The sequence below is a fragment of the Plodia interpunctella genome, chromosome 10 (genome assembly GCF_027563975.2).
Source record: "Plodia interpunctella isolate USDA-ARS_2022_Savannah chromosome 10, ilPloInte3.2, whole genome shotgun sequence".
NCBI classification, from domain to species: Eukaryota; Metazoa; Arthropoda; class Insecta; order Lepidoptera; family Pyralidae; genus Plodia; species Plodia interpunctella.
Window position 1 is genome coordinate 1,519,134 of NC_071303.1, and position 24,336 is coordinate 1,543,469.

At 32.8% G+C, this 24,336-nt stretch overlaps 1 protein-coding gene across 3 annotated transcripts in view; it reads right to left on the bottom strand.

Annotated features, from left to right (window-relative positions):
* The window catches only part of nebu (nebulosa), a 39,104-nt gene extending 20,705 nt beyond the window's left edge, over positions 1 to 18,399 (bottom strand). The window contains exon 1 of one of the 3 annotated variants that reach the window (XM_053750423.1): positions 18,237 to 18,399. In XM_053750423.1, coding sequence (XP_053606398.1) covers positions 18,237 to 18,287 — 51 coding nt within the window. In that variant the 5' untranslated portion in view covers positions 18,288 to 18,399. Of the gene's footprint in view, positions 1 to 1,845; positions 2,011 to 11,464; positions 11,630 to 18,236 lie in introns of those variants that run through there. The other 2 variants (XM_053750420.2, XM_053750419.2) reach the window with 2 other exon arrangements.
* Between the last annotated feature and the right edge of the window lie 5,937 nt (positions 18,400 to 24,336).

Genomic DNA, 24,336 nt, shown 5'->3' on the forward strand with positions numbered 1-24,336 from the left:
ATGCTGATAGATAATTAAAGATAAATCAATGACACTTCGCTTCGCATTTTTATATGTGTAGATAAGGGTGAAAATAATTTGAATTACTATTGGCGTAGGTAGCTCATCCGGAATTCAAAAATTCCCACACGAAAGGCGACTGGCTACGCCATAATAAAACTGAAACTTTTTAAAGTTTGTTTGTTACCTCTTCACGCTCTATCTACTCAACTAATATTCTTGAAAATTCTTGCATACATGTAGTTGGAAATATGGAGAAGGACATAGGGTACCTTTCATCCCGGAAAAATAACTATTCCCGGAAAAATAAACTGAAATTTTACGCGGGTGAAGCCGCGTAAATTTTTCACGGGACTAAGTCATTTAGTGTTTATGGCCATAAACACGTAGTCTTTGTCGCTTTTATATTTGGTTTTATTCACAGAGCGGATTGGGCCGTTGAGTGTCGTTGTCGTCCCTTTAAAATAAGGACAACGAGAAAAATATCAATTTAGATTAGGTAGATATGCTACATACAGTCAGTATTTGGTTCCTTCCGCGTGTGTTTTCCTCTAATTCAAATAACATACAAATATTATATATATGATTCATCTAGCTATTACACATTCTACAAGTGAATCATTGTAACTACAGTAAAACAAAGTTATCATGTTACCTGGTTCCCTTTTGATATCATATATGTATCTACTTCATTAAATAAGTATTTATGAAGCAGAAGATTGTTCGACAAGGTTTGAAAGGAATCAATTCCCATATCGGGTAGGCTGGGTATATCGGTGTTGGAAGTGATACTTTCGAACGTGTCAATCTATTTTCCATTTCGAATTTGCGGTAAATAAATAGTAGTTACCTATCTATGTAGGTATATAGCCTTTCTAAAATATTTATGGACAAATATTTAAAAACAAATAACCAAATAGTATTTTTTAAAGTTTTTTACAAAAATGACATTTTTGACACACGCTTTTATTGTTGTCAATGTCATGTCCGCACAGTAAACCGTTGAGGAGTTCCCACGCCTGGAGCCGGTCCTGGGTGCATCATGTTTCATAATATATATATAGTCATCCAAACAAAACGTATGTACAAAATTACCGATCAATCGGTTGAAGACATCGGGTTCAAAATCGAGTTGCAAGATTCCACCCGAATTTAGAGTACGTATGAGAAATGAAAAATTGAAAATTACACACCACATTGAATAAAACAATTAGAACATACATCGTTATTGCGTCAGGGTTATGTACTAGGTACCTATGTCTTCATTCTATCATCATGTGTCTTGTGGAACTATGAAAATTGCAACATTACGTAAACAAATACGGAAATTACTTAGTGTTATGTATATAGCAAGAATATGGTTGTTCACATAAAGTTATAATGCACTTAGGTATAAGTGTAATTGTGTAATGTAACAACTATAGGTATTATCTAGGTACCTATGTTCGTTTACATTTCAAAATATAGTAAATGGCTAAACAATAAAAACAAAACTTCCTTAAAATTTGTTTGTTATACCTACGTCGCAAAAAATCTAGAATAAATATCATAACAGATGTCGCAGTAAGTTAAGGAAATCCCACTTTTGACAATAATTACCTATTTTCTAGTAACTACTACATTTCATGGTAGATATTTTTCAATTAATTATTTTCTTAATATAATTATTGTAGTTGTCCTAAATTTTAGTTGCAGAAAATTAATTAAGTACATATTGTTATTCAAAAGTTATGTAATTATTGTGTAATAATAAATAATGAACATAATTTTCGTAAATTATGCTTTACATGTTTTTTAAAATCAGAATTGTATGATTCTTAATTTAAAATAAAAATAAATTCGTACCTCGTCGTACGTTTTTCGGAAATATTTCAAGGCCACCATAGTTCCACCGCCGCTCTTCATTTTTTTTTTAATAAACACACACGGCACAGGGACAACGCGTCGAAGGCTTTCCTTGAAAGCAGTGGACTGGCCTTCCCATATAGTAGCCATTTGCTTTTATTGGACCGCATACACAACACATACTATTTTCCTTGTGGACTTGTATGAGCGGTTTTAAAAAAACCCAAAAATTTTCAAATGCGAATAATATCACCTGTGCATAATTTATACAAAACTAGCTTTATTGGAGGCACGTATTATTTTTCTTCTTCAAGACAAATTTTGGAGCTGTCTTAGTTATAAAATGAATAGAATTATTCAAATAAATATATATTTTTAATGAAACAAAGGAAAATCTAAAAGTAAAATTTATTTTTCTAAGAATCAGCTATCTTGGTGAATGTTTGCAGATCCATTGAGAGATTATAGTATCACAATTCACACCACAAGTCAGAAGATAGAGATTCTTTTAAAGATTAATTACAACTGTATGTATATACATCAATATACACTAGCAAACCGGCCACGCATGGCACGGGGTTGTTTGAAGAGTGCGATTTTCTGAATCTGTGATTTGTTTTGATAAAGGTTAATACTGATTAGGAGATTATTAAATCTGATTATCAAAAAAAAGTTTTTTTTATTTATTTAACATATTACTGGCAAACGAACACCGCACCGCGTTCAGCCGAATTTCGGTCAGGGCATTGACCCATCCCAATTTGGGTTAAAAAAATTAAAATCCAGTAAATGAAGTCCAAGATGCGAGCAGGTTTTCTTACCTGCCATTTACATTGCATTATTGTCTTGCGAAATACTGGTATTCTTCAAATTCGGTGTTCAGTGCCCACCGAAACTACCTGTTTCGTTGGCTTTTAAAAAGTCATAACTTTAAGAAAAAAAAACGAGATTAGGTTAAATCCATTTTTTTTGTGACTTGTTTGTCATTTTTGTGTGGACGATTAAATAAAAGGTCTCATTTTATTTTTGGAAATCGCTTATATTAAATGTAATTTTTAATTTAAAGGCGTTAAGTCTGAAGTCTTCATAAATAAATCAAAAAATCAAAATCAAAATCAAATCATTTATTCAGAAATTAGGCCTTCACAGGCACTTTTTCACGTCATAATTAAATGATGTTTATCAAAGCTACAAACTACTAGCATTTCGGAACGACCACTGCTGAGAAGAAATGCCGAAAGAAACTCATTCAAACAGTGTTGGTCCCTATTATGCCAGAAGGGCTTACCATTTTTTAAATATAAATTTATGTATAATTTTTTATCAGTAATATAACATGTAAGTACATAATAAAGTACATGGTCAAAAGGTATACTGAAACATATTATGATTGTGATCAAGTGCTGATGAAAGGAAAATATATATACTTATATATATATGTATAATTAACCAAACAAAAAAAAAACTTTTAATAAAAGATCGAGCTGACCAGTTCCCCCGGCAGCACCCGTTCACGAGTTGACGCGTGAGTCAGCCATCGCGAAGCTCAACCACAATAGAGGGAACCTCCCGACCCGATCCACGAATAACGAATAAGTATATTAGATATATAAAAGTCTTCATTTAGCTTACAGACAGACATACCCGGTCACAACCGCATAGACGGGTAGTTCGCAGAGCGTTTCGACCGCTGCGGTCACGCTGTCATTACAATTTTTCAAATTTTAACAATTTTAACATGAGTTTTGCTATATGACTTTACATTAATTACTCTGTACTTCAGCAATGTCAATTTTATGAACGATTGATTTTGGAAAAGATTCCTTCCTCAAGAATATTGACGGATTGTAATGACCGCGCAGCCGCAGCGTTCGAAACGCTCTGCGAACCACCCAAAAAGCTTTAAAGCAGTACCAACTTTTCCAATGAAATTGCATAAAACGGTATTTCCACACGCGTACGAAGTCGCGGGCAAAAGCTAGTATAAAGTTGAAGCAGTTGAAAATGTGGTGGCGTGATTTTGACCATCAGGGAAAATCCCTATACTGCTTGTTTTGCTACAGTTAAAATTAACTTCGACATTGTTTTATCAGTTTAATTATTGTTTATGCATCGTTGAACCAGATAGAAAATGATGGAAGTAGGAGCTTACTTATTCACCGACGTCATCTGTCCTTCTTCCTACTAATGTTATAAATGCGAAAGTTTGTGAGGATGTGTGTATGTATGTTTGTTTACCCTTTCACAGACAGATTGTTATGAAATTTGGTACACAGGTAGAATACAACCTGGAATAACACATAGTGTACTTTTTATCCTGAAATTCCTACGGGAGCCAATCCCCGGGGCGCACCTAGTATATTATAAAAAAACTATCTGGTCTATGTCTGTATAATGGAACATGAGAACATATTCAATACGTGCTAATATTAATAATTACTAGGATTATCTTAATATATAATATATTTTCTTAAATACATAAAGAAAAAAGTGCCTGCAATAAATTATTTATTCATTAAGTATTCAGCTTAAGAAAAATGCATCACTATTTAGTGAATTCTTAATCAATATCAGGCAGAATACCAAAATTCGATAGGTACTGTAACTGGACTGGATATTTTATGACAGATGACATTTGTCATAGAGGAGTTAGAAGAACTGGTCAAGCGTGAAACGTACGGTTCCGAGGGTATGACCTAGTTACAAATACTCGACTGCACTCATTTGTCATTTTGTGTACTTAGAAAATAGCAGACGTGCACCGCAATCGCGAACTAAATGACGACGACTGTGGGTGTGTCCGGTTTGTCATACCGTTGTACCTACAGGTTTACGTACGTTAATGGTTTTAGTTGTTAAGTGTTGCGTAAGATGCGCCGTGTGGCCCTGGAATACGACCGCTCCATATCCTCACGTGGATGTTGTACGGGGCTAGACTATGGGACACAAAGGTAATAAGCATGGAAAGAAGGTGCTTGACTATAGCAAGCGGCCTGTTGCAAAATCAGAGTCAAATTTATGAAAATTTTTGGTAATTTTTAAGAGAACCCTGGACTTTGGGGCTTCATAGTTCCAAATGTCATCACCAACACGGGTAGATTAGAAAGTGTTGAAAGTGCAACGGCATTTGTGTAGCATGTGGCGTTTGTGTGCTGGGAGTAATCGCCTTAACATAATATGTGACGTTCCACAAGAAAAGCCACTAAGACGTTTCACTTGCTAATTTTATTATAGACTAGCTTATTATAGACGTCCCGACTTCGCTTGGATAAAAACATAATAAATTATACCCCTAAACCTTCCTCAGGAACCACTCTATCTATTGATGAAAAGCGCATGAAAACCCGTGCAGTAGTTTTTGAGTTAAACGCGAACAGACAAACGCGTTAGAGGACTTCGTTTTATAATATGTAAGGATGCACATAGAGGTAAGAAAAAGAAAATGAGAAAAAATAATTTAAAAAACCTTCTGAGAATTTTCCGATCACTCAAATAAAATCAAATTAATAGACGTCTTCTAAGTTCAACTTGAAGTAAGTACTTACCTGTTGCAAATTTTATTACAAACCGGTGCAAACCAGTTGTTGGTAATGCGCAATGTCTATGTCAAGGCTGCAACGTGATACGGATTACATCACACTCTGACATTTAAAAGTGTAGCGGATTCGACATTTCGCATAAAACTGGCCACTTTTTACTTTTTTTATTAGTTGTTAAGACATTGGTAATACTGCTGGCCACTTTTGTTATAATATGAATACAGAAAAAAAGGTGAAGTGACTATGTGAACGTCAAATGGAAACCATCAAGTTTCTAACGATTTTGTTAACGTATATTTGATTGTCTTAAAAATATATAAACAACTTTGTACCTAGTTACTTGATTTTTAGCAACCGAATCTACATACATACTGTTAAATGAAAAATATAAATTATTTTCCCGGAGCTTAATTTGTTTATTCTTTTTTTATTTGAAGTAAAATTCAACGCGATCATTGCATTATAAGGTTTTAGTAATATTCCAAGAATTAGCGCTAAGTATGTTTCTTTAACAAGGCAATTTTTAGCGCGTGTGCGATGACTACAGTTCAAACGTAATGTACCTATGTATAATGTGACAAATTCATTATTACATAGTGGAAACTAACTTAAATGGAAGTATCCTTACATTAATATGTAATATTAAAACAAAGTCCACTGCCTTGTCTGTCTGTCTGTTTGCGATAAACTCAAAAACTGGTGCATGGATCTTTATGAGGCTTTCACCAATAGATTCCATAGGAAGGTTCAGGTGTATAATTATGTTTTTACACGGGCGAAGCCGGAACGGGCCGATAGTAATAAATATGTATGTATTACGTTGAAATGTATGGTACATTTCAATGGAACTAATTTACTTCCGTCTTTTAATACTTACAATGATTTAGGTATAATACTAGGTTTTGAAACAAAGCCAAAACGATTTTTGAAATTATTATTTTTTAAATTTTTATTTTCTAAAATAAGTTAAAAAGCATGTGTGACATGTATAACAAATCCATTTAAAAAGATTTAATAATTTCCTTAGAGGAAAATATCATAATTACATCATAGAAAACGTAACATGAGATGACATGAACTGGCGACTCCGCGGTAAACAAAATAATGGCAACATTTTTTCAAAATTATCTATATTATCTTTTCTAAATTATCTAAACCTTCAGAGTGAGATACGAGTCAGATGTGTACACAAACTCATTTGGCACGAGTAGGATTCGAACCTGGTACATTTAGATCACAAGCGGTTCTAACCACTTGTCCACCACCGCGCACCGCACCAAGTTGCCATTGCCAAGAGCTTACTCGATAACTATTGGTATTCAACACAAAAACATCATTAATAACTTCAAATAGCTTAACTGTAGTCAATTTGTTTTAATTGCTAGACAAACTTTATGGAATGGTCCTGCATATCGTAACCCTCGCAACGACCACAGATTAACATACAGTCAGTCCACTCAATAGAACCAATAGACGTATTGTATGTATGAAGTCATTGCCACTTATAAATTGTTATAGTTTTCTCTATGGGTGTTAAAATGCAGTATATGTACTCAATATAAAATGCTTTGTCCGTTTTCATTCGCGTGGATTAAATATTCAGACCTTCCTTATGTATATTCATCCATAAATAACTTAATTTTACTATATGTGAAATTTTATATTCAATCACCTAAAAAGGCAAAAGTCTTACTTCTCGAAAATAAGTGCCACATAAGCTAAATTCGCTTGTATTTCTCTGCGAAATCGGTACACATGGTTTTATACAAACGTTCACCCCATACTACATTTACATTTGGGCATTTTTGAAAAAAAGTAACCTACTTATATACATTTCAAATTTCATCAAAATTGGTCCAGTGGTTTAGCCGTGAAGTGGAAGAGACAGACTCGCATTTATAGTATTAAGTATGGATATGGATAAACGAATCTAAGTGAGAATGATAGTGCTTAAACGAATCTAAGTGAGAATGCTTAGTTCAACCAATTTTTTTGAGATGAACCAAATGTTTGATATCTGTAATGTGGAGCCAACTTAACTTCGGTTGTATGCACGTTACAATAGAGCCCAGCTCGGAGCTGATAATGACACCAATTTGTTACATAACCGATTCTAGGACGTTCACCTATCGCGTTACACTTCTAAATCAGATGAAACGTTATCAATTGGCCATTAATGGATTTGGTAGACGATTGTGAAAATTTTCCTGTTCTACTAATTTGTTTATTGTTTACTAGATGCGCCCCGGGGCTTCGTTCCTGTGGGAATTTCGGGATAAAAAGTACCCTATGTTATTCCGGGTTATGTTCTTCCCGTGTGCCAAATTTCAAAACAATCCGTCCAGTGGATTTTGTGTAAAAGAGTAACAAACACTAACTAAACGTCCTCACAAACTTTCGTATTTGTAATGTTAGTAGGATTATCATCAGTTAGTAGTTTTAATCTTGATTTTGATATTCAGTGGACCAGCGATTTTAACCTCCGACTACGTAAGGAGTAGAATTGTAAGTTTAAAGTGGCATCGTAGCAGGCAAACGGCTAGACCGATTTTGATCGCGTTTTTTTGTGTTTTAGCTATGTTTGGAAAAAGTACGCCCAGCCGCCTAGCCGTTTGGAAACTGTCAGGTTTTCTAGCAGATGAAATGATGACAGCAACTTCGAAATCGGGTTTTTATTTAGTTTTTTTTAAAATCTTTTTTTCAGTAAATTTCCATAAATACACACATTAACATTATCGAACCGCGAAAACCTCGAATGGTTTATCTGTGTTCGGTGAGTCGCTATTACATTTAGAAATAAAATATGTTTTCAAATTTAATTTAAACTTTCTGAAATTGTTGTTGTAATAACTCCTGTAGTTCTAAAGGAATTTTATTGAGATAATTGGATTGGATTAAAATAAATTAATAGACTGTATTCAATTGTCCACTGCATTTTCGTTTCCGTAAATCTGGGATATCTCGGTTTCAACTCTGGTTTGGCGTGTCGACGTGTCTGTTTATGCTTAAATATGTTTGTCTGTAGCATTGTTAGCATTCGTATCTCCCAAACAGACGACCCAAATTAATCTAGTTGTTTGAAAGAGTATTCTAAGCTATGGTTAAATGTATTTAATCCGATCATAATCGGTTTTTAACAGTCACAGTTGCTGGCTGGGGATTAATATGTAAACAAGTAATAATATCCAATTGGTTTTTTCCGAAGTGACGTTAAGACGCTAATGAACGTATATGTACTCAGGCGCATGCAAAGTGTTTTCTAAAGAACATTTACATACTTTTAATTCCGACTAGATTTTGGCCGCGGCTTCGCCCGTATTAATTTCTTCAAACTTTCACCCCCATTATAGTTAATACAGGGTTGATTTTTTTAAACTATATGCATACCAAATTTAATCAAAATCGGTCCAGCGGTTTAGCCGTGAAAGCGAAACAGATAGATTCGCATTTGTAACATCAATTATGGATATACGTAATGTTTGTTTCTGTTTGCTTGTTCAGTAGATCATCTGTCCGCTCTAGTTAAAGGTACTTGTAAAGATAAGTTTTTTGCATTACAGAATAGCAATAAAACAAAAATATTCCTAAATCAATGTTGTAAAAATCCATGCTCTACTTCCTCGTGCCGTCTAGTAAAATCTTGTAAATGACTACATTGTTTTATTCGACCTTCAGTCTGTAAAATGCTTCAATAAATCTTAGACAAATTATTTTATTATTTACTGTTTTTAAGTAATGTTAAAGTATACACGTGCAATGTGTCATTTTTATTGAAGACACGTGACTGTTGACCAATGCTTGGATCATCATGGATCTTGTATGTAAACAAACGAATAAAAAATTCTTATCCTTACATTGTTAGTAGAAAACAAAGTGCTCACTTCCGCATCTGTCTGTTCGCGATAAACTAAAAAATGTCAGCACGGATTTTCATGCGGGTTTAACCAATACATAGTGTGTTCCATTATGTTTTTATCCAAGCGAAGCCGGGGTCGCTAGTTTTCAAAATTCTTTATTCAATTTAGGATGATATACATCACTTATTGACGTCAAGAAAATTACTTAAACTAAGTCTACTGTCGGCTTCCAAAGCGCATGTGAATTACATCATTATTACATCATTATTAAAAATGTCAAAATTTGAATGAATAAAAGTTGTATTTCCAATAAAATTATTGAAAATTGTCACACAATATATATATATATATATATATATATATATATATATATATAAAAAGCTAAATGTACAAAACGTACGTAATAATGTCATAAATCAATTACATATGTTATGAGGATACATATGCACCATGCTTGGGCCAAACATTATTGTCGTTCACATAATCGTCAGACTTGTAATATACCTTTTTACAAAGTACTTCTTTTATATAATTTCTAATTTTTTTGCCGGGGACAGACAATTTATCTTTATTACGTAAGGCTCTATCAGTGTAATCACCAACTTTTTTAAATAAGTTTAAATTTTTCCGGACATGCATAATGTTGTCAAATATGTATTGAGAGGGTAAAGTTAAAATATTAATATCTATTCTTAAACCATATATAGCACGGATTGCTCTTTTTTGTAAAATGAAAATAGTGTTAATGGTACTAGCACTCCCCCAAAGTAGTATCCCATAGGACATTAAGCTATGAAAATAATAGTATTATTTTATATGAACTTATGAAGGAATTTTGTAAATTATAAATGAATGAATTATAAATGAAACGAAGCCGCCGCCGTAACATAAAAAAAATGCATACCTATTTTTTAATTATGCGTATAAAACCTATTTACATGTCATCTTATATACCTGTATTTTGAATGCTTTTTGCGATCATTTAACTAAGCATAGAACTCTAAGGCAGACTTTTCGTTTATGAGTTCAACTGCTACGTACAACTGGTTGTACCACTAGAACATAATTTGACTCATGGTTCAACTGCCAGAATACTTAATATACCTTATAATACCTTAGTAACTTGTAAGTATTGTAACCATGTGATTACTGAAATAGTAATCACATGGTTACCACATAGTTTATAAACTCGTCAGTTATTTCCGCTCTTCATTCTGCGATTTCCGACAATGTTGTCATTTTGCGAACAATACAAAGGCATTTCAAACACAATGTGTTGTTTGCAACTACTTAACGAAGGTCCTATGGATTACTTTCCTTCGATTTTTTTAGACTTTGCCCAACATATAGGTAATAAAATCTCGAACCGGATTCGCTAGAAATAAAATTATATGCAATTCTACTTTTGTAAGTGCAAATGTTTGTGTGTCAGATTAACTCAATAAGTATTCATTCGATTTCCCAAAAATGATAAACTATAATCTAGGTAGTTATATTGTCATTTTTGAGATTTTTTTTTAAATGAGTACCTACTTATTCTTCTTATTAAAAAAATATATATTTGTTTGTTACGTTTTGCCGACATAATAAAGTAATTGTAATTCAAAATTTAATAATTAAGGCTATCTACATCTCTGTCTCTTTTTTGTATTCTTTCTGAGGGGAGACCAGGTGCCTGTATGACAGGTTCCACTGGATACCCAGTTCAGGCACCGGTTCACCACAGCAGATCAATTATAATGTTTTAGTTATAGTGTAGTCTAGAAACCTGTATTGTTGTGGAGAAAAAATAAAGTTTATTTTTATTTTTTATTTTTTAAATTTATATACCTAATTTATTTGTTTAATTTTTCATCAGGTTATATCTTGTATACCGTGTAGGTAACACAGAGACAATTATAGTTAATTAGGTAGTAATAAAGTCGATGCTTATTGCGAATTTGTAATGTTATTGTGCTGAATCATTTTTGTATAATTAATTAGTTTATATGTATACTTACTATTTTATTCGTTAAACGTATTACTTCTATTGGTTACGGTCTGAAGCACATACCTAATAGCGAGGCCAAAACTCAAAACGTTTCAATTCTTTAAGATCCTTGCTTTTATGTTGACCAAATACTTCAATAACTTTACGATTCAAGTAATTACCTTCTACTTATATGATTTTTTTTCATATACCTTACTTATTTTCGTCAAGAACTCAATAAATGATTTACTTACTTCCGATTTCCAAACGTTTTTCTCAGTCATAATAAATCCCGAATTGTCACAACCAAACTTTTCTTTCTCCATTTTCTCGCGTCCAAACGGAATTTTATCACTGGATTCCATTTTGCACTTGCACTCTGTCACTTATAGTAAATTTCTTAGCTTATCACTGGAACCACGTGTGACGGCAACCTTGAACACTGTACATTTGAAAATGAATTACAGCAACTGTTCTTCTATCGCAGTATAAATCGACAGCGAAAAAAAAATCCAGGTGCAAAAATCATGAAAAGGAAAGTCTATGCTTTCTTTTTCCCGCCAATTTACCTGTCAACGTGACAGCGGTCAGCGCGGGAAAACCGTTCAGTTAGTAGCTCCGGTGTGAACTGGCGACGAAAGAAGAATAAACCTTATAAATACAAGAATTGCACGAACCGGAACCCACCGGTGGTGCCGGCGAATCGGCAATCATTTTCAATAGCAATATTTGTTTAAATTATTCATTTGGAACTATTGTATCATAACTACTCCAAGATGGTTACTCCGATATAAGTTTCGGATTGCATTAAACGGATAGGTATAATTAGGTGCTATCTTTAATAATAATTAATAACTTAGTAAATTAATAAAACTATTAAAAGATTTTTATCATTTTCAGCACTAAATTGGATTTTCCCTCAAATATTCCTTTAAGAGAGGATTAATTTTTAGGTAAGTAGGTATTTTAGGCTTACGCAGATGATGTCGCAGACTACTAGTAGAGTACCAACAAAGTTCCTGTACGTAGTTTTAAAAATAAACATGACGCTTATAAGCAGTCTCAATTACCTACTATTTTAATGATGATGATGGTGAATTGATTTTATTATGAATTTTACTGATTATTTCCGGATAATAGAAACTCGTAATTTTCGTATTAGATAGTTTCCTGGTTGGTCCTTTAGGGTACCTACATACCTAAACAACATGTACCTATTTGTATTTGGTTAATATTATATTTTAAATCACAATTTCACAATCACTATTTTAGGATATATTTGTTCAACTCATTAGATCGCACAAGTTATCTAGTGAATTCTGTTTGCCGCACATTAGATGACGAGAAGATTTTCCATGTGGTTATTAAATAGATAAATATAGGTATAGGAATCGAACAAGAAGGTCTAAATTTTCCTTGAGTTATACTAAATGTAGCTTAAGTAATCATTGGTGTCAGATTTTAATCGGTGGTAGTCCAGTGTTCCGAAAGGTACTAGATTCGATTCGAATCGTACTCGTACGATGTGAGTCTGACTCATATCACTCCCACTCGTCTGAACGTTTTCCCGGTTTCTTCCTCAGCCGTTTCATCGGAACCCAGGATCCGCTAATACTAGCTGCGCTCCGGGGCTTTGCTCCAGTGGGAATTTCGGGATAAAAGTACCCAATGTGTTATTCCAGGTATGTTCTTACCGTGTACCAAATTTCATAACAATCCGTCCAGTGGATTTTGCGTGAAAGAGTAACAGACTTAAGTACATACATGGTACATATATCCTCACAAAATTTCACATAATTTTAGTAGGATTTTCATATATTATCCTTCATGGAGTATTTTCTTTTTTCAGAACATATTTTTACGAGAAGAGTTAAAATATAATACCTACATCGAAGGGTGAGTGAACTGTGATTAGCTTTTCCTCGACAAATCTGCTGTTATTGACTGCATTCTAGTCGAGACGAGCATCAATATTGAACTGTATGGTAAAGACATAAGTTTTATGTTTGTTTAAACTGTTTTCCAATTTCTACGGTGCGGCATAGATTTCTCGAAATCGTTTAGCTTACCTCGCCGCCACCGTACACTCCCTATGTAGGTATGTGGGAATATAAAAGTGCTATTCTATACAAAACAATCAATTCGGGTACGTATTATCCAATTAGTACTTAGTTAATAATATAATAATAATATTATAATAAGAATTTCAACCCATATTTAACTTAACTTAATAGACGTGATAACAATTAAACTTATTTTTTGTCATATTCTTTATTTGCTTAAATATCTCGTTCAATGTCTGCACAAAAGAGTAGAAGAATGAGAATTTAATTTTTCATTGTTCTATTATTCCGTTTCTTTTTTAATCGCACCATTTTTTTTTCTCAGAATCCTCTTACTTGATAATTCAATTATTTAACTCAACAACTATTTCTCAAAAAGGAAATTTTCTGACTAAAGTAGTCTAAAAAAAGGAATTTCCAGAATGAAATGTCTAATCACCAACATCGAACATAAATTAAATAGTTAATGCCGAATAAACATAAAGCTCAATTTCGACAACCACCAGATTTAATTGCGGTTGTTAAAAAACACGGTGTGCGATGCGGTGTGTTTTACTTTTATCTATGGGTGTTACGGCTGTATGGGCTTAGATCCCTTTGCCTTTCCACAAGGATAAACGAAACAAACAAAAAATCTATGGGTGCGGTGGGTCCATGATAAGTACGTCGTTGTACGGAGTACCTACTAATTCCATGTGACGCACACGGCGCGTTGAATTTTATTTAACTTATAGTTTAAGTATAGAATCTTGTAACTCAATTTTGAAGCAGATATCTTCAACCGTTTCATCTAAAAATAAATTACAAATGTTTAGTTCGAATACATTATTATGATAAGCGTCACACCTGTACTCCTCAACGGTTTACTACACAATATCCAGTATACACAAATATATTTAACTACAATAAGAACTTATATCAAAATAGTCAATTTTGTAAAAAACTTCGCAATGAAAGTTGCTTTATGATTTCTGATATTTGTTGTTTATGATTTCACTTGTAACAGCTTGTAACTAAACCTTCTTCAGGATAGGTAAGTATTTTTCCGGCTTGTTTAGGAGATCGCATGCTTGGATCACTTTATTGTGGCTTATGAAAGGTGATTCCGCGTTCAGAAGGTCGAGTTGAGGAAACCTATAGCTTCATTGCAGGAAAAAATATCATAAACTGGATTTTTATTGAAATATCTTAATTCAATTCATTATATATATGTAATAATATATATGTAACAAAGGGTCATTTATTACTGTATTCTTAATGATTTTTTTTGATTTAAAGAATATGATTAGGGCCTGCTTCACCGGTCTCTGACAAAGTGTCTGATATGGAACTTATCCAACAGATTTAGTTATAAAATGGTGTTTTACATCAAACAGATTTATCTAGCACTTAGTTTTATCTGTCAAATCAAAGAGTGGGGCGTGAAACAGGGCTTTGGTGTTGGATACAACCCTTTCATCATAAAACAAAGTCCTCTTCTGCGTCTCTCTGTCTGTTCGCCATAAACTCAGAAATGAACAAAAACATAGATTTTCATGCGCTTTTCACCATTGGATAGCGTGATTTCTGAGGAAGTTATAAATATATACATTTGTATGAGTTTTTTTGACAAATTTGACTTTGAATTCGTGGTGTGTATCCACCTTGGTGCATTTATCCTATCTGAGGCCGGACGTCTCTTGTTGTCTCGTATTACTGCCCATTGTGCTCTAAATATAGCAAACAGACAGACAAACAGATAAGACAACATTTGTTATTGTCTTTGCGTACAAAGAACTCATTTTCTCACTAAATAGTGAAAACTTCAAAATATAATAAAAACACATATACGTCAATTGAGAACCTCCTATAAAAAAACGCTTAAAAAAAAGATTCAAAAAAGGGCCAATAATCTATGCCAATAATAAAAGTGGCTATTTTCTTTTTCTTTCTTTTTGAGCCATAGAGCACAGATTAGATAAATAAATATATTATGACAAATCACACAGATTGAGCTAGCCCCAAAGTAAGTAAAAATCAAGGCATTTTCAAGATTTGTTTTTCTATTTCTTGACCGATTAATTCTTTAAGCTAAAGTATATTTTGTCTCTTTCTATTAATGTCAAATATTATAAAGTGCAACAGTGACAAAACATACTTTAGCTTTAATTTTTTTACTAATAACGAGAGTTTTTTTACCTATAAATTATTAAATACTTAAATAGATATAATTATCTACTTATATACTATATGTATCTTGCAACGGGTCATAAGCTAACTAATTGCGTTAACTACTTAAAGATAACCTCCACCCGTAGTGTAGGTTGAAGTGAGAGATGTTTTATGAAATTATTTATCTAATTGTAGGGTTGACTTACAGGATAACTAAAAAATCAGTACAATTTTGAATAGCTTACTAATTGAATTTTGACGACCTCAGTGGCGCAGTGGTAAAGTGCTTGCCTATGAGCCGAGAGGTCCCGTGTTCGATTCCTGGTCGGGTCATGATGGAAAATGATCTTTTTCTGATTGGCCCGGGTCTTCAATGTTTATCTATATATGTATTTGTTATAAAATATAGTATCGTTGAGTTAGTATCCCATAACACAAGTCTCGAACTTGCTTTGGGGCTAGCTCAATCTGTGTGATTTGTCCATATATATTTATTTATTTCATTATACAGGTTGACTGATGTAATTGGTCTGTGATGTGAAAATTGTATGGATCAGCTGAATTTTGGTTTGCGATTTCGTGGTTACTCGCATACAAAAAATTGTTCATTATCATGAAAAAGAGCATATCGTATTAATAACGCAGTATTGTATATAGACAAAAGGATACGAACGTATATTAATCCCCCTTGTATTATTTAATTTAGTTCACAATAAAATACCTGTAATATTGCCTCTCTGTCATCCTTATCATCAACCCTAACATAAATAAGTAATTCTAATTAAAAAAAGTTAAAAGCATAATAAATTTCTTACAACAACACATTTATATCTGACAAAGCGTATGCTAAAAAAATATGCAAAAAGAAACCTGGAAACATAACATTCCTTTCTAGGCAGTGGTGTAAGTTATAAACTTAAATTACTTATTTGTGGCAACCCTAACAATCTTAGTTTGAACATTGCCCCTTGATATTTCTACCAACTAATCAAGTGACTTGCAACATTGATCAATTGATATCAGTTTTCATTTAATTGCATTGATTTTAGATACTCAGTAAACATGCATAAAGAAGACAAGACGGAATATTAGTTTACCTTTTAATCTATTATTTTTTCTTTTCAAATCTTTTAATAAGTAGATGAGATTCGAGACCACATTGTTCAAATCCAAATCGAAATCAACTAACGTTAAGTCTTAACTAATTTACTTATTTCGACTTAAATTAAAATTAAATTTTAGATTTCACAGGAGCGTACTATTGTAAAATCGTAACGCCGCCGTCGTAATGTACCCAATTTGTAATCACGTGTATTCGTAGCGGCTCGTAGATCGACTACGAATATACCAGGAACCGCTTACGCCACAGCCTACGAATTCTACACGGATATCGTCCTACTACCTAATACACAGACCATTTAACCTTAAGACCACGCCTATCTAGGCGTGGTATATACTACTACTAAAATGTATCTACATTTTAGTATGAAAACGCAATGATGCCGGTGATGCGCGGTCTTAAGGTTAAATGGTCTGTGGCCTAACACTAATACTAATACTAATTTCTTTCTATACTATAAGAATGATTTCTTCATAATGTCACTCTTTAAATGTTTTCCTACGTATGAAAGAAATTGAAAAGTATCCGTGACAATATGTGCACTTTTGCTTTGTACTCTAATGTATCGTACGTGTTGCACTCTAATCTATAATGATTTAACAAAAAAATAAGTCAAATAGAAGAGGGAAAGGAAAGCCAAGAAGGGCATTCGTGGATGAAGTAAAAGTCGTGTCGTTTAAAAGCGAAGCTAAAATATTATAGATCGACAAGAACCTCGTTCTTAAATTTATTGATGAAGTAAAATCTTTCCATAATTTCCATCGAAGTGTAGAGTAAGTTTGTGAAGCGATCAATCTAGTAATGTTTACAAAAGGTGATTCTATTTTCAAACATGTAGAAAGCTTTCACTTACGAGATTGGTTGATGGTGGTAATATTGATTTTATAGATATTGTTACATGACTGCGATGATTTTATGATTGTAAAACATACATATAGAAAAATCTGAAACTTTTACTCTTATATTATCACAAACGAGATATTGATTTTTTAATAAAAGAAAGTTTATTTGATAACGAAACGATAATTCATGAAGGTCAACGTTACTTTTTTAGTTTTAGAAATAGAAAATTTATATATTTTCTGTATTGTGAGGGATTTTTTTTTTGTTTTAAGGTATTTAAGCACATTTTGTATTGAACATGTACAGGAGAAACAATAAATGTATTGTTAATAGTAATGCGTAGATTAGAATTATACAAGCCTCCTTGTCATAACAGAATAAGCACATATATGTTATGTTTGGTAAGCGAGTTGCGTATTAAATATCAACGTGTTAATACATACAGTCAAGACGGCAAGTAAATATTTGTATGGAAATAAGTTATATTTTTATAAGTTTGCCTCAATAACATGTTTCTTAATACTATTTTTTTTGCTATAGTTAGATCACGGTGGGAAAAATAATATACATATAACAATGTTGTTATACAAAATGTTGAAAACCGTTACCTAACCCTACAGAAAATTGAATTTGCGGCAAATTAAAACTGTATTTTTTTTTTCAAAATTTTGAACACAATGTATTATATACGAGAAAAATAATTATTTGAACGTCGCCAATACACGTCACAGCGCGCGTTACAAATTCATTGACGAAAATCAACCTTACCACTTTCACTTAACGGAATATCACCCTTAAAGGGTGACCTTTGCTTGACATTACAACACAACAATTTTGTAAAACACTTACCTTAATTTCGAGAAGTTTTATAGTCTCTCCTGGTTCCTTATCTTGAGACATGGTTGATCACAGGATATAATACAAACAATAGTAATTGGCAAGACCGGTATCGTGGTTCTAACTGAGCCAGTCTGTCAGTCCCCTTCGCACATGCGCACTGTCCCGAAGTTCTCCCGAACTGTAGGGACCCCTATTTCGATATTTTGTCTTTGGGGTTCAGTGATCTTTTCATCGCGATGCAAGCGTTCGAAATTTCCAGTTGTATTGTTAAATATCGACTTAGATATTCTTTTTTAAATAACGCAAAGGAGTTTTTATTACACAAATTAAATAGGCTAAGCCGAATGCGGTCTAGCCTTCTAATTAAATAGCTGATTTGACAAGATGGCTGAGAAATATCTATTAAAAAGTATGAGGTATCAGTACTAAGTAGGTATTTACAAAGAAACAAAAACGTTTTCTCCATATTCCTTAGACAAGATAGGTTTCCCTAGTTTAGGTTCCCGATGTTTATACTGTATACATTGTTGATAAATAAACGCATTTTTTACTTTATTTTATTTTTATTAAAACCGCTTTAAACAGATAACTTTGTTTTGATTATAGTACCTACCCAATGTAATGAAACTGATCAATTGGGTCTACTTGGGTATATCAAATCAAGCAACTTTTATTGTACGACTTCGGGATTCGTAGTTTTTTTTATAAAAAAAAATACAACCTAATTTGCGATTCTACACATCTTAACTCTATGAAATAGCCAAGCAACACGAGAAAGGCAGTAGCGTTATGTAGCGGAATCGAACATAGAGTTAAACGTTTTTTAGAAACGTTAAAAATAAAAAAGGTTTTTTTTGTATTTATTACGTTTAGACAAAAGTCGTAGATCAAAAGATGTGCTTTTGGAAGGTTAAGCGTTAGATACCAGTAACCCTGTATAGATAAACATTCTTTATTATCTACTTAGATTATATTATTGTGCAATAAAGCTTAAATAAATAAATGACATTCGTTTGATCACGGTCCTTTGAGGAGATGAGAAGAGAGGTCTCATTTATGTACGGAACCATAACATATTTTTAGTAATAAAAATGTATTTTAGTGCGGTCTCGATAACCTTTGACCGCTTATCACCGGACCGGCCTTTTGAGATAAATCCGTAAGTTGTTTTTCACCACTTACCTATTTTAAGAGGCGCGTCCTTTTATCATTTTACGAGGCAGACAGAACTCCGGGTTGGAAAATTTAAAGTATTTTTATTTATAAATAAATGTAACTATATGAGTTTATGCTTCCATGATATTGAAAAAATGTTCTCTCACATCCAAGTGTTTTTCCACATTCCTCTGCAGCTTTGGACTAACTAGATTGAAATCGGTTCAGCCGTTTTGCTGCTACGAAGCCAAGGACAGACATACAGATACACAGACACGTAACTACCCTCCATCTGTCGTCGGGAGTACCTAAATAAAAAGGCCTGTAAGTGGTTTTCTTGCGGCTGGAATGATGAAAGATTTGATTTGTGTAATAATAAAAAATCGTATACCTAGTTCTTCAAACATAAATTAAGCAATTTGTTTTACTACATGATGTGCGGTAGACAAAGATATTCGATTTCGTTCCATTATCGCCATAGTACCTATTTCATAACATTAGTATCAGTCCCTCCCCTGGCCGCTCCCCCTTCCCCGCCATGACGAAATCCTGTGACATCAGAATTTCGTCATTCGATAATATAGATACCTACTATACATACAGTCAACTATGGTGTGAGTAGAGATGGGCAGGTGGGTAAATATTGGGTAGGTAAAAAGTGATAAATACCAGTAGAAAGGGTAAAAATTAAAAAATACCCATTCATACCAGGTTTTCATTAAAAATACCGGGTAAGAATTGAATATTGCCTTCAAAAATTAGTAAGGTATTACTTTATTGGCTTAACCTTTTGCCATTCAATATAAGATTTATATTTAGAATGAAACGAACAAATATATATATTATATACTCTTTAATCATCATAAATATTTCTATAAAATATATATTCCAATAAAATTTGTACTTATCAACAAATATTATGTCACACTTTTTTAATTTTTGGGATGCACGATCTATGTGTTCACTTAGATTTTTATAGGATATAGATATGTAACACAATACCAACAATCTAAAGCAAGTAAATGTTTACTATAAAAATATTTCGATTTTAGTTTTAAAGTAAAAATGCAATATACATAGTAATAATAAAAACAAATAATCACAAATATCCATTTACCGCATAAACATACGCATAATTACTATAAATCTTGTAATATCACACACATCAAAATCAAATCACAGTCTTCTTTTTGACATTTAAAATATAATCAATAATATTAACAACATATCAACAATACTAACATATATCTCCTCTAATAGAACTAATTTAGTAGGTTGATATGGCACTGTTTTAGACATATAAAATAAAATCTGAATCAAATTTAAAATACCCATTATATCTATGTCAGTCTTCATTACTGCTACTATTACTACTACCACAGTCAAAAAATTCTATATTATATTCTGGTGATCTAATTATTAAGGCATTATCTACTCTAGTGGAGTTATAGTGACTTTCGTCCAAGCTTTCGTCTTCACTACCTGTTTGTTCAGTGTTTTTATCATAATCTGGAGTCCATGGACCAGGAGAGTCACTGGCTTCAGATCGCACGGTTTCATTGTATTTGTGAAGCAGATCCCAGTTATAAGAAGCGAAAGTAAGTTTAGCTGCTCTTTCGGTAGTTAAGCGATTTCTTTTTTTAGAATGAATATGACCATGCTTGCTAAAGGATCGCTCTGTGGCCGCAGATGTACATGGTGCAGTTAAAATACGTACTGCTATTTTACTTAAGTTTTTAGATGAACAAAGTCCCTTCCACCATGTAACAGGAGTTATATTTTCGACTTTTTCCCAAAGAAATCGCTTTCTCCAAAATCCATCTCTGGCCTTGTAATTGGCTAAATCTGTCATAACATTTATATTCTGGGTTTGGGCCATTGTTTCTATAAATTCCATTGCTTGCAGGTCTTCGTCGTCATTCAAGATTAACCCTTGAGTTTTGGGGTCCAAAAGATAAGCCGCTAAATGTATAGGTTTTATACAGTCTTTCGTTCTTTTATCGACTGCATTCAAAATTTTTTGCTTGTCTGCGTTGCTAATTATTGTAACTTTCGGTAAAATGAACTCTAATTTTGACTTCATGTCTTTGAATATAGGAAAGACATTGTGTATATTACATTGGTTTCCTTCTAGTTTAAAAATTGGGTTGGTGATGGGTTCCAAAATAGAGATTAAATGTTCTAACATACCCCAAAAACTATCATCTAGAAGAGTACTTTTAGTTTCTGAAGGAAGCGCTGTATCATCGTGAATAGCCAGTGCTAGCAAGGCTGACTTTGTTGTATTTAAACTTTTTAGGGAAGTTACATGGCTACCCCATCTTGTTTTAATTGGCAATTTCAGGGTTTCGCCGGATTTTTTTTCTTTAATAATATTATTTAATAATGAGTTCAAAATTTGGCTTTTTTTAATTGTTTTTACAACATCTATTGCTATTTCGATAAACCCTTTAATAACTTCACATTTGATGATATCATGCGTTAATAAGTTTAATGTATGGGCCGCACAATTAAGAGGCACTATTTGTGTAATGTTATTTTTAACTAATTCGAAAGCTTTTTGTATATTTCTAGCATTGTCTCCAATCAAAGATACAAATTTTGATTCACCGTAAGCCCGCATTACTTTTGTAATTTCTTCGCTTAAGTATAAACTGGTATGCCTGTTGTCTTCCGTGGATAAACTTTTCACAAAATAAGGTTCAGGATTTGAAATTATAAAGTTTATTACTCCTTCATTATTAACATTAGTCCATCCGTCACACTGCAAATGCAAATAATTGGTTGTGTTTAAACATTCAGTCACTTCTGTTTTTATTTCGGCGTGTACTTTATCCAAAAGTGTTGTTGACAAGTTCTTCCTGGACGGTAATGAAAACAATGGCTGCAGATCTTGAAAAAAGTCTATCCATAATGGATGTTCCACTAGGCTCAGAGGTGATCCAGAAATGAATATTGCTTTTGCAAATTTTACCGTCAGTTTTTCCATGTCTTCATCTCCTTTTGATTGCTTCTGCGAAGACGACGATGGCTGATTCAGACAGTGTTCACTATTTTCTGATTCCAACGAATGACAAATATAGGATAATGGGTGCGATGACGTTGTTGCTATAACCGCATCGTTAGTAGCACTGGTGTCATTAACAGCGGTTTTATTTTTCAGCTCCTTTCTTACAATTGCTGGACACTTATCACATTTGATTAAATGACTTCCCATTTTGTTGACATTTGCTATTTTATATTTGTGGTCGCAATGCTTGCAAAACACTGATTTATTAGGCCCCACACGATAGTGCTTCCAAATGTTTTCGCGTTTCTTCCTGCCTTTTCCCATTATCTAAACAAAAGAAAATAATTGTACATTATAATAAGAACAAAAGTCATTTAACAAAAAAGTGACGTATATTTCACGATGGTTGAATGATTCTATTTAATAGATCCAATAGCAATTACTCTACGCATTCAACTATTCTACAAATTCAATGTGTACGGCCTGTGAAAGGTTGCTAGTTCAAATCTCGCCTGGCACGATAGTCTGTCGTTTGTTGACTAAACTAAAACATATGTAGACACACATATCTACCACTTGCTATTGGTAAAGGAAAACGTGATAAGGAAACCTAACAACCTCACTAACACACACGATAATAAGATATTAATAATATATTATTAAAGTATTGTAAAAAGTATGTATTAAAAGTGACTCACCTCTTTTGATTATATAAAATGAATGAAATTGCACTGCGTTGATAATAATAACTGGATATATATTTAAAAAAATATGATTCAAACATTAGGTACCTGGTACATAATAACACAACCGATGCGTGGTGCATGCAAAACAAAATGGCGAACCTGTTAACAACATCAACTCAACTATCCCCACCACTTTCCAACTTACCCGACAAAGAGATAACACAGAGACAGCACTATTGTTAATATTCTTTTGTTCTACTGATAACGAAATGTCTGGATATATTAAACGATGACGGTTTTACTCAAAAAACCAGTATAACGTTTGGTTTCTTTATTTACTAAGAACTATATATCTGTCAAAATACAATATTTTAAATTACATATATATAGATTTAAATTTTATTCATAGACATTTTATCTTACGGTTCTCTTCACTTTCCATGGAAACAAATACAAAATTGTTTCAAAAAAGGAGGTCAAAAGAAATTTTCCATCAACATGTTTATAATAATTACTCTTTTAAACACTGTATTTTGGAAGTATATATATATTTATCAATTTCGGTTAATTAGTTGATAAGAAACCAAATTCTATTTAACATAAATATCAAATTATCTGTTGAAACCCGTTTTTTTAACTGCTTTTAATTTATACCCGGTATAAATTCAAAACGGGTGGGTAAATATAGTAATAAATGGGAATTTAACCAAGTCTCAGGTTTTTACCGGGTAGATGCCCATCTCTAGGTGTGAGGAATCGTATTTACGTCATTCTAGGGGCAAATACGAGTGTTTACATTACCTACTTTGTGTGATATGGGGCCATATGGCTAAGATAAGCATATATCTAAGTATACCTATCAGATTTAGTATTAATATCGATGTAAAGAACGGGGATGTACAAATGTAATAAAATCATATATGTATAGCTGTACCCTGCAATAATGTATGTTTGTTAGTGATAATTTTATTGTGAAGACTAGAGCTGGTCTGCTCACTGGAGCCACCATCAATGTATCAAATAAAATGAATTATTTATTTTATATATAAATGAATAAATAGCGAAAAATAAAACTAAGAGATCCTACCACATAAAACAAAGGATTTTGTTATATAATATTATAGTTTTCCATTATACAAATGTAGTCTTTTTGACTACATTTTAGTACAAAGATTTTGTTGGTTTTCTAATTAATAAATTGTGGTAGCTGTGTCCAATAGAACTGTAAAACTTTCTAATAAAACTAATTATCAAGTGT